Consider the following 12,462-nt stretch of genomic DNA (forward strand, 5'->3'; position numbering starts at 1 on the left):
CCCCCTGGTGGGACTCTGTGCATCAACCAAACAGCTGAATTTTCCTGTGTTTGCTCTCATATGGAGAGAGTTAAATATTGTTTTCATGTTAATTTGAACATATTTATTGATTTGATGTTTGGAAGGCAGCAAACCTCTCTGGAATGCAATTTTACGCGATGTTCTTGTTTCCAATGTCAATGAAACATCTGAATGGCTGCCATCCAGATGAAATATTTGGAAACAATGTAGCCTAAGTTAAAACCAATACATATGCATGTCGGGTTGACAAGGGGTCAGTATTCTTGGAGACATAGTGCAGATATGTCAACTGTGTTGAATAGGAGAAATACCAAGGCTGGTTGGATTGTAGGTTAAAAGAAGATGCTCCTCATTTTAAAGCTGTTTCCCTCATCTGCCATGTTTTGTTGTGGTATTTTGCACTAAGATCTTCCCAAGTAGGTATCTATAGATGTTTGCTGGTCCAATATCCCATTTAGTGAGTATAATGGCTTTCATTTCAAGTTAGTGAGCCGTGTGGAATAAGATGAGAGGGGTAAAAGACATCACTTTGCCTTATGTGCGTGGGAATTGGAAAGGCAGGTCAAACATTTCCTCCCGTGTAATGGCATTCCGCGTGGGTATGTAGGGACGTTACGCGCTACAACCCCCCGTCAAATATAGGCCAAGTACTTTGAGTCCAACTGACATCACCGGAAACCGTTACTCCGTTTTGGCACCGAACGTGCTCCGAGAGTGCGGAAACACGGGACGACCTAATAGATAAACAATACAACTAAAACCTTCAAAAATCGCGAGTGAGACGAGTCAGCGACGAGTCGAGGGGAGGGGGGGAAAGGTGAAGAAGTTGCCCCTGACATGTTGTCATTAACTTAGCCTAAGCTCGTCGTCGTGGGCACTGAATCCACGTAAAAAATAAAAATAAAAAAATAAAAAAACACAGCACACTATTTACCTCCCGTGGCGGGAGTATGCGCTTCACGGTGGGACCGGGAGCTAACTAGGAAAAGCAGGCTAATATTAGCAGGCTAGTGGCTTTCCACGTTGGAGACAACAAACACAGCTCGCTTATTTTTGTGTCCAATAAAAAAAACGTCTGCACTCGCGCGCGTCGCCACTCGCAACTGTTCGCCGACACACGCACACGCCAAAAAGACACACGTAGCAAGTGAATTAATCCTGTTATATTTCTCTTACCTTCCGGCTTGTTTTCGGCAGCCATTTCCCCTTCACGCGCAACATCCTCCTCCTCCTCACGACCGTGGGTACCACGCGCGTGCACGGCGAGGACAGCACACGCGGAGGGAGTGGAGGAGCGTGCGGCGAGTCCGTCCGGAACCAGGCGAACTTACTATTGGCTGCCAGGCTCTGACTGACAACACACACACATTTTCCCCCTCCTCACGTCGTGTGTAAACCTATGACAACATCACTTATTTTTCAGTCACCTTCAGTAAGCCTTCATTCTTCATCAAATAACGATTGTTTTTGTCAAGGCCAGCAATTAATAATCAATATCAATAAACCTGCTTGGCAGAGATAAATTGCACAATGTAAATCAAGTAACAGTTTCCATTATTTAACTGCATTGATTCCTGTGTTTCACCTTAATTCGTTAAAATACTGCATGCGCTTAAAGGAAAGAAAGAAGAAAGATCTTCATTTTGGGGGCAATGTGGGTGATCTTGCAAGGACATGTGACAGCAATGGACCCACTCCACCTTCTCAGCCATGTTGTCTTGGAAATCCTCTCTAATTGGTCCAATATTTAGCCTTTTTACAACCAACAAGTCAGCATGTCTACCAAGCTGAATAGTTCCTCAATTTGTGTATGAACTTGAAGTGCCATCCCATTCCTAACCCATAGGGTTAAATATGATGTTGGTCCACCTTTTGCAGCTATTACAGCTTCAACTCTTCTAGGAAGGCTGTCCACAAGGTGGCGCAGTGTGTTTATAGGAATTTTTGACCATTCTTCCAAAAGCGCATTGGTGGAGAAGGCCTGGCTCTCAGTCTCCGTTCTAATTCATCCCAAAGGTGTTCTATCGGGTTCAGGTCAGGACTCTGTGCAGGCCAGTCAAGTTCATCCACACCAGACTCTGTCATCCATGTCTTTATGGACCTTGCTTTGTGCACTGGTGCACAGTCACGTTGGAAGAGGAAGGGGCCCGCTCCAAACTGTTCCCACAAGGTTGGGAGCATGGACTTGTTCAAAAATATTTTTGGTATCATGGAGCATTCAAAGGGGCCAATCCCAACTCCTGAAAAACAACCCCACACCATAATTCCGCCTCCACCAAATTTCACACTCGGCACAATGCAGTCCGAAATGTAGCGTTCTCCTGGCAACCTCCAAACCCAGACTCGTCCATCAGATTGCCAGATGGAAAAGCGTGATTCATCACTTCAGAGAACGCGTCTCCACTGCTCTGGAGTCCAGTGGCGACATGCTTTACACCACTCCATCCGACGATTTGCATTAGACTTGGTGATGTATGGCTTAGATGCAGCTGCTCGGCCATGGAAACCCATTTCATGAAGCTCTGTGCATACTGTACGTGGGCTAATTGGAAGGTCACGTGAAGTTTGGAGCTCTGTAGCAACTGACTGTGCAGAAAGTCTTTGCACTATGCGCTTCAGCATCCGCTGACCCCTCTTTGTCAGTTTACATAGCCTACCACTTCGTGGATGAGTTGCTGTTGTTCCCAAACTCTTCCATTTTCTTATAATAAAGCTGGCAGTTGACTTTGGAATATTTAGGAGCGAGGACATTTTACGACTGTATTTGTCGCACAGGTAGCATCCTATGACAGTTTCATGCTGGAAATCACAGAGCTCCTGAGAGTGGCCCATTCTTTCACAAATGTTTCTAGAAACAGTCATGCCTAAGTGCTTGATTGTATTCACCTGTGGCCGGGCCAAGTGATTAGGACACATGATTCTCATCATTTGGATGGGTGGCCAAATACTTTTGGCAATATAGTGTAGCTTGAACCAGGGCTATTCAACTGGGCTCCAAACCTTGCCAGGGAACAACACCATACCGGCCGCTGAGTTCAGTTAAGAACTTGGGAGGCAAACATTTTTGCAGGAAATTCCAAAAAACATTAGCGTGCTGCTGTTGTATAGCACGTGGTTCTCAAACTTTTATCCCCAAGTACCATCTCAGAAAACACATGGCTCTCCAAGTACCACCATAATGACCAACATCAAAATACAGTAGCGTACTGAGCATAAGTATTCATTAAAACCAGGAAGAGGTTTTGAAGTATATTGTAACATTACACACAGTTTGAACAGTAACACTTTGTTTGATTATAGCAAAAAAAAAAAAAAAAAAAATCCATTGCATTTTTTATTGACACACGGTATTGTGACACCAATTTCCATCCACTTGTTTGTCACCTTTTTGTTTGGGCGGTAAGACCATTCAGGTGTTCAGTTGCTGGAGTAGTTAATAGTTTTTTCTTTTGTGTCTTGTGTTTTTCTTTGTTACCGCCCCTTTGTTTCTGTTACAGACCTAACCCCTCCCTGAGCCGGGCATAATTGTTGCAGGTGGGAGTAATTAACATGCCTATTTAATCACACCTGTACGGGCAGGAAGGCACTGGCTGATTACTCCTCATGGACACAGGACTTGGGATTCATGCTCTGGATTCTTCTCCTCGATTCCAGTTCTTGTAAGACCCTTTGCCTTCCTGCCCTGCATAGTTTTCCTACCAGCTACAGTAGCTACTCTGTTCTTGATTATCATATTATATATAATATGATAAGGTATACCTGTCACGGTGCTATATTTTGGTCCTTTTGTTATGCACCGTAGTTTTTTGTTATCTACAAACCCCAAAACCAGTGAAGTTGGCATGTTGTGTAAATCGCAAAAAAAACCAGAATACAATGATTTGCAAATCCTTTTCAACCTATATTTAGTTGAATAGACTGCAAAAACAAGATACTTAACGTTCGAACTGGAGAACTTTGTTATTTTTTGCAAATATTAGCTCATTTGAAATTTGATGACTGCAACATGTTTCAAAAAAGCTTGCACAAGTGTCAAAAAAGACTAAGAAAGTTGAGGAATGCTCATCAAACACTTATTTGGAAAATCCCACAGGTGGCCAGGCTGATTGGGAACAGGTGGGTGCCATGATTGGGTATAAAAGCAGCTGAAATGCTCAGTCATTCACAAACAAGGATGGGGCGAGAGTCACCACTTTGTGAACAAATGCGTGAGCAAATTGTCAAACAGTTTAAGAACAACATTTCTCAACAAGCTATTGCAAGGAATTTAGGGATTTCACCATCTAAGGTGTGTAATATCATCAAAAGGTTCAGAGAATCTGGAGAAATCACTGGACGTAACATTGAATGCCCGTGACCTTGGATCCCTCAGGCGGTACTGCATCAAAAACCGACATTTGTGTGTAAAGGATATCACTACATGTGCTCAGGAACATTTCAGAAAACCACTGTCAGTAACTAAAGTTGGTCGCTACATCTGTAAGTGCAAGTTAAAACTCTACTCTGCAAAGCGAAAGCGATTTATCAACAAGACCCAGAAACACCGCCGGCTTTGCTGAATCCGATCTCATCTAAGATGGACTGATGCAAAGTGGAAAAGTGTTCTGTGGTCTGACGAGTCCACATTTCAAATTGTTTTTGGAAACTGTGGACGTCGTGTCCTCCGGACCAAAGAGGAAAAGCACCATCCGGATTGTTATAGGCGCAAAGTTCAAAATTCAGCATCTGTGATGGTATGGGGGTGTATTAGTGCCCAAAGCATGGGTAACTTGCACATCTGTGAAGGCACCATTAATGCTGAAAGGTACATACAGGTTTTGGAGCAACATATGTTGCCATCCAAGCAACGGTATCATGGACACCACTGCTTATTTCAGCATGACAATGCCAAGCCACAACAGTGTGGCTTCATAGTAAAAGAGTGCAGGTACTAGACTGGCCTGCCTGTAGTCCAGACCTGTCTCCCATTGAAAATGTGTGGCGCATTATGAAGAGTAAAGTATGGCCACGGAGACATCGGACTGTTGAATTATACAACGTGCCAAATTCACTGGTTTTGGGTTTTGTACTTAAGTGTTGCTCATTATACCTGTCTTGAGCAAGAAAGACTCTTTCTGTTAATACTCCTCCTACCTGTGTTTTGCACCTTGGGATCCACTAGCCTCTTTGAGAGAATCACCAAGCGTGACAGAAATTAGCCAGTCAGTAACATGGATTCCGCAGAACAGGAGGAGATTTTGTTGTGCGCTACGGGCTTACGGACGAACAATTTCTCGTCATGATCAGACATTGGACGAGATGGTCAGACTGCTAAAAAAGCTTCATGCTTGCCACATTCATGAAGAGCGCCAACAGCAGCCACAGCCATGCCTCCCCAGCCTAATATTCCCCTCCGGGAACCCAAACCTCCTCCTTCTGACAGATTTGGTGGAGATTTTGGACTTTGTGGACCGTTTATTCACCAATGCTCGCCTATTTGTTCTTAGCAACCCACTACCTACCGCACAGACTCTGCTCGGGTGGCAAATATGCTGAGCCTCCTTTCTGGCCGCGCTGCCAGCTGGGCCATGGCAGTTTGCTGCTATGCGGGAGGACTTATCCCTGTTTCTCGCGGAGATGAGAAAGGTTTTTGACCACAGGATGAGAGAATGGAAGGTCGGTCTTCGTCTCCTCTCCATTCGCCAAGGGGCGGCATCAGTGGTGGACCACTCCATTACCTTTTGCATTCTGGCAGAAGAGAGTGATTGGGACGAGAAGGCGCTGCGCTGCAGCTTTTTGGGCAGTCTCAGCTCCCGTCTGCAGGACGAGTTAGCGACTCGGGATGAGACAAATACTTTGGAGGAGCTGATAGCCCTGACCATCAGACTGGATGGACGCCTGCGGGAACGGAAGAAATCAACAAAGGGTGGCGCTGCATTCTCGTCCTCGTTCGTCTCGTCCACGTCCACCAGATGCTCTTTCGCACTCCTCATGCCTCCATTTGCTGTCCAGGGGACGGCATCAGACCTTTCCTGTAACGTCAAACCTATTCAGCTGGGAGCCAATCGCCTTTCCACAGAGGAGAGGTCGCGGAGGTGGCGTCTCAAGTTGTGTCTCTACTGCGGCAAGCCGGACCACACCGACACCCATTGTACCATCCGGCCAAGCCGGCGTCCTTCTTCTATGTGCGACATCCATCTGAGGAGTTTGTCTGCGTCTCCTGGGGTCGGCCGTCTCCAACTGTAAGGTACCCCTTATTGGTCTGGGGAGGCATTACCCATTAATGCCTTGATTGACTATGGGGCAGACGATAAATTTATTGACTGTGAACTTGTTAGACATTTTAAGATTCCCACTGTTCGATTAGCTTCTCTTAACGTGGTTCGCTCCCTTAATGGGGGGCACTTAGCTAATATTACCTGTCAGACGCAGGCTGGATCCCTCCTTCTGGCTGGTAATCTTCAGGACGCAATCAGTTTTTTATACCGTCTCGCTGGTCTCCAGTGGTTCTTTGTCTCACCTGGCTTCAACGTCATAGTTCTATTATCGATAGGTCATTGCTAAAAATCACAAACTGGAGCACTTTTTTCTTCTGTTTTCTTCTGTTTGCCATCAGCCTCGTTACCTCTCACTTAACCTGGTTCTCCTCCCCCAGTTTTGCCTGACCTATCATCTGTGCCGAAAGAATATCATTTGCTTCATGAGGTTTTTTGTAATGATCGTGCCATGTCTCTTTCGCTACGACTGTGCCATGGATTTATTACCTGGTTCCCCTCTTCCTTCATCTTGCTTATAAAACTTCTCTCAGCCAGAACAAAAGGCCCTCGAGGAATATATTTCCTCTTCACTCGCCACGGGGCACATACGGCCCTCGTCCGCTCCGGTAGCGACAGGATTTTTTTTTTGTCAAGAAAAACGATGGCTCGCTTCGTCCTTGTATTGATTTCGCGCTCTTAACAAGATTACTGTCAGAAATAAATACCTCCTTCCTCTTCTAGACTCCGCCTTCACTCTACTTCACAATGTCGTAATTTTCACTAAATTAGACCAACGCAATGCCTATCACCTGGTGCGGGTTCGTAAAGGTGACAAATTGAAAACAGCCTTTAATACCTCATTGGTCCACTTTGAGTATTGTGTCATGCCATTTGGCCTTACCAACGCCCCGGCTGTTTTTCAGAGTCTTATTAACGATGTGTTGCATGATATGATTGGCAGGTATGTTTTGGTTTATCTTGACGACATTCTTATTTTCTCCCCGTCCGTCCAGTCACACTGTCAGCATGTACAATAGGTCCTACAAAGACTGTTAGCGAATCGATTATTTGTTAAAGCTAAAAAAAATGTTTACATTTTATTCAACCACAGTACCGTTTTTGGGGTTTATTGTGGAGAGGGGTCAACTCAGACACAATCCCACCAAGATTGAAGAGGTGGTGTATTTGCCCACTCCTATGTCTAGGAAACTATTGCAAAGGTTTCTGGGTTTTGCCAACTTTTATAGGCGGTTCATCCGTAACTTTAGGAAAGTCACAGAGCCATTAACCAAGCCTACATCATCCAAGGTTTCGTTTGTTTGGACTCCTGCTGTGGAGGTGGCGTTTAGGCGTCTTAAATACATTTTTAGCTCAGCTCCGGTTCTTGTTTACACTAATCGTTCTCTCCCTTTTTTTGTTGAGGTGGACGCTTCAGACACAGGAGTGGGGGCAGTACTCTCTCAGCACTCTGAAGTGGACAAGAAGTTGCACCCATGTGCATTCTTCTCAAGACGCCTTTTGCCAGCAGAACGCAATTACGATTTTGGTAATCAGGAACTCCTGGCAGTCCTTCTCGCTTGCAGGAATGGAGGCACTGGTTGGAAAGGGCGGCTCACCCGTTTGGCATCTACACGGACCATAGAAACCTCTCTTACATCCGCTCCGCTCAACGACTGAATCCACGCAAGGCCTCAATGGGCTCTCTTCCTCACAAGATTCGACTTCACACTCACTTATCGTCCTGGTTCACTCAATCGGAAACCTGACGCCCTATCTAGAATGTTTGCACCCCAGGTGGAGGAATCTGCTCGAGAGACTGTCCTTCCTAATTCCCGGATTCTGGGGTCTCTCCAATGGAAGGTGGAGAGGCGGGTAGCGGAGGAAACTACGGACACAACCACTCCTCCCAAATGCCCCCCTGGTTGTCTTTTCGTCCCTCCCTGTCTCCACTCCGAAGTGCTGACATGGGCACACTATTCCAAAATTGATTGTCATCCTGGAACCAGGCGTACTGCATTCCTGCTTTCACAGCGTTTTTGGCGGTCTTCTCCTCAAACTGACACTAAGCTTTTTGTGGCTGCATGCACTGTTTGCGCCAGGAGCAAATCCTCCAATCAGGCAGCCACTGGGCTGCTAAGACCGCATCTCATCCCATCTCGTCCATGGTCCCACATAGCTATGGACTTTGTGACTGGACTACCGGCCTCAAGGGGCTTCACAACAGTTCTGACTATCATTGACAGATTCTCTAAATATACACACTTCATCCCACTTCGCAAGCTTCCTTCCTCCTTAGAGACTACTAAACTGGTGGTATAGCATGTTGTTCGTCTGGCATGGCATTCCCCTGGAAGTGGTGTCCGACAGAGGTTGACAGTTCTCCTCAGTGACCTAAAGGGCTTTATGAAAAATCTCTGGGAGCTACTGTTAGCCTTTCATCAGGGTACCATCCTCAGTCCAACGCCCAGACTGAGAGGGAGAACCAGGATTTAGAGGCTGCTTTGCAATGCGTGTGTCACCAACACCCTACGTCATTGTCCCACTACCTCCCATGGGTCGAGTACACCCACAACACCTTGGCGTGTTCATTTACTGGACAATTTCCATTCCATGTTGTTCATGGCTTCCAGACTCCCACATGTCCCTCAAGAGTCTGAGTCTTCTGTGTCGTCGGTGGCTGCTCTCTTGAGGGGAGTCCATCGGGTCTGGCGTGACAGCTCTGTCGTACGGCGCTATGCAACCAGAAGTGGGCCAACCGTCATCGCAGGCCAACTACCAACCAGAGCAAAAGGTGTGGTTGTTATCCCGGTACCACTCACCGGCAGTGGAATCCAAGAAGTTGGCACCCAGGTTTATTGGACCGTTCAAAGTGGAGCGGATGATCAGCCCAGTCACTGCCAGACTTAAGCTTTCGCCATCTCTCAAGAGGTATCCTGATTTTCATGTGTCACCCCTGAAGCCCGTGGCCTCTTGTGACCTGAGCCCTCCTTTGCGGTTGCTGGACTGCGATCCGGTATTTTCAATAAAAGTTATTTTAGATCAAATCAAATCAAATCAACTTTATTTATAAAGCACATTTAAAATTTACCACAGGGGTAGCCAAAGTGCTGTACAATGAACAGGTTAAAAGATAAAACGAGTACCGAGCAAACACAACACAACACAAACAGAACACGATAAAAAATAAATAATTAAAATAGAATAAATAAAAACATAAACACATAAAAACAGGTTCACAGCAGGTGTATTATGGGGCGCCATTGCAGGATGGATATCACTCAGTGTTAAAAGCCATGGAATAAAAGTATGTTTTTAAGAGAGATTTAAAAACAGGAAGAGAGGAGGCTTGTCTAACACTCAGGGGTAGGTCGTTCCAGAGCTTGGGAGCAGCAACGGCGAAAGCTCTGTCACCTCTAAGCTTCAGCCTTGTGTCAGGGACCGTCAACAGCAGCTGATCGGCTGATCTTAAGGATCGGGTGGGGCAGTAAGGCTGAAGGAGGTCGGAGAGATAGGTTGGCGCGAGGTTGTTTAGACATTTAAAAACAAATAAAAGGAGTTTAAAATGTATTCGGTAACGCACAGGGAGCCAGTGAAGGGACGCTAAAATAGGGGTGATGTGCTCACGTCTGCGGGTCTGTGTTAGCAGACAAGCAGCAGAGTTCTGCACGAGCTGCAGGCGGGCGAAGGAGGCCTGGCTAATGCCTACATACAGGGCATTACAGTAATCAAGACGAGTCGAGATAAAGGCGTGGATTAATTTCTCAAGATCATGACTTGATAGAAGCGGTTTCACTTTCGCTATTTGGCGTAATTGATAAAAACTTTTTTGAACGACGCTGCTGATTTGTTTTTCGAATTTAAAATCTGAGTCAAACTTTACCCCCAGGTTTGTGACAAAGTCGCTGAGATACGGGGTCAGAGTGCCGAGGTCAACGTTGGGGGAGGGAGAGCGACTTGGACCGAACAACATAACTTCTGTTTTATCTTCATTTAGGCTCAGGAAGTTAGCTGAAAGCCAGACTTTGATGTCGTGCAGGCAGTCAATAAGATGTTGAACCGTGTTATTTTGTGCCATGGGAAAATAAATCTGGCAATCATCGGCGTAAAAATGAAATGCAATACTGTACTTCCTAAAAATGGAACCAAGGGGGAGAAGGTAAAGCGCAAATAAAATTGGGGCAAGGATTGAGCCCTGGGGGACCCCATGTGGTAAAGGAGCTGTGGACGACATAAAACTGTCTACTTTTACACAAAAACTCCTGTCGGTTAGGTACCAGGAGACGGGGTAAAGGGATACAATATCTCATTGGTTGGGATAGTTATGGCCCAGAGAACCGTTCTTGAGTTCCGCATGGTCATATTTACGATCCGTCTTTGTTGTCTGATTTTTATCTCAGATTTCCGGAGAAGCCAGGTAGACCAGTTAATTGGGAAGGGAGGAGTACTGTCACACGCTATTGTGACACCAATTGCCATCCACTTGTTTGTGATCTTTTTCTTTGGGCGGTAAGACCATTTAGGTGTTCAGTTACTGCAGTAGTTAATTTAATTTTTCCTTTGTGTCTTGTGGTTGTTTTTTTTTACCGCCCCTTCTGTTTTTGTTACAGACCTAACACCTCCCTGAGCCGGGAAAAATTGCTGTAGGTGTGAGTAATTAACATGCCTATTTAATCACACCTGTACGGGCAGGAAGGCACTGGCTGATTACTCCTCATGGACACAGGACCTCGGGTTCATGCTCTGGATTCTTCTTCTTGATTCCAGGGTAAGACCATTTGCCTTCCTGCCCTGTATAGTCTTCCTCCCGGCTAAGGTAGCTACTCTGTTCTTGATAATCATATTTTACCTGTTGCAGTATTTTTTCGCGGTGCTATCTTTTGTTCCTTTTGTTATGCACCATATTCTTTTTAATCTACTTAAGTGTTGCTTGCTATCCCTGTCTTGAGCAATAAAGACTCTTTTTGTTCATACTCCTGCCTGTGTTTTGCATCTTCGGATCCGCTTGCCTCTTTGAGAGAATCACCAAGCGTGATATTTATTTAAGTGATTCTTTGGCATACCACTGGATAGAATCTGTGTACAACTAGTGGTACCCATACCACAGTTTGAGAATCACTGATACATAGGCACTTGGACAACTGTAAACACCTTTGCAGATCCTTGCATAGACATGTTAACCTAGCTAGCAAACAAAACACTGGGCTCCAAACTTGTGATTTACATAACTGAAGCGTTCCTCAAGGTACCCTTTAAGTCCTCTCCTTTTTATGAGTTACACATTTTTTTCGTAACTAAGGTGTCGCTGTACTGTAGCTTGTTTACTTCAGATGCAGTCAGTAATCATTTGCTCAACTTCTTTAATTACTAGTTGTTTTTCAAGGTTCCATTTTAGCGCCTCTCCTTTTCATAATGTTGGCTACACAAATGGTGGCCCACAAGTTCAGTTAAAAAAAACCTGTGAGACTTTCTAGACTGCTGTCATAGAGATGATCTTTGACTAGCTTTTTTGCAGAAGGTCCTTAAAACAGCAGTGTTCCTGTAACTCTGACAAAATAAATACTGTAAACCAAAACCAGATGTCTACTGTAAGATGTTGGTTCTCCAGACTATACAAAATAAGACCAATAGTAAAGGGAGAAGGGTCACACTCCAGCTGGACCTACCTTGGACTGGTCATCCGCCAATAACAGGGCACATATACTGTATAGATATACAACCACAAACACTCATACATATGGACAATTTAGTCTCCTAATAACTTTTTTTTTTTTTGGGATCATAACAGGACAAAACCCAGGCACAACAAAAACATCCACAAAGAGTCTCGAACCTGAATATTGTGACTGTGAGCCAGACGTGCTAGGCATGCGTCCTCCTTCCCACCACAACATGATTCAACATGGCTCACACCACAACATGATTCAACATGGCTCAATGGTTGATGCATGTAGTCTACTATACTACGAGGTACTATTAGTAACTAACTGTAGTACCTCTACTCAAAACACTTGTATCTCAAACCAATGTCTCCCATTGAAATTAATTTAAATAAATTTAATTGGTGCTTGTATAGCCACCGGCACAATTGTAACATGTAACATGTTTTTAAAACTTACAAAAAAAACCTTAAGATAAGAAATACTGTAAAACAGTAAAACAATACAATAGAATATACTGTACTACTAACAATAGGTTTATGAAGTAA

At 44.9% G+C, this 12,462-nt stretch overlaps 1 protein-coding gene across 7 annotated transcripts in view; it reads right to left on the minus strand.

Annotated features, from left to right (window-relative positions):
- camta1a (calmodulin binding transcription activator 1a) overlaps nt 1–1,342 on the minus strand; it is a 740,802-nt gene extending 739,460 nt beyond the window's left edge. For all 7 annotated transcript variants that reach the window (XM_061984658.1, XM_061984687.1, XM_061984664.1 and 4 more), the window contains exon 1: nt 1,198–1,342. In XM_061984658.1, coding sequence (XP_061840642.1) covers nt 1,198–1,222 — 25 coding nt within the window. In that variant the 5' untranslated portion in view covers nt 1,223–1,342. The remainder of the gene's footprint in view (nt 1–1,197) is intronic.
- Between the last annotated feature and the right edge of the window lie 11,120 nt (nt 1,343–12,462).

This window comes from Nerophis lumbriciformis, linkage group LG01, assembly GCF_033978685.3.
Source record: "Nerophis lumbriciformis linkage group LG01, RoL_Nlum_v2.1, whole genome shotgun sequence".
Taxonomy (NCBI): domain Eukaryota; kingdom Metazoa; phylum Chordata; class Actinopteri; order Syngnathiformes; family Syngnathidae; genus Nerophis; species Nerophis lumbriciformis.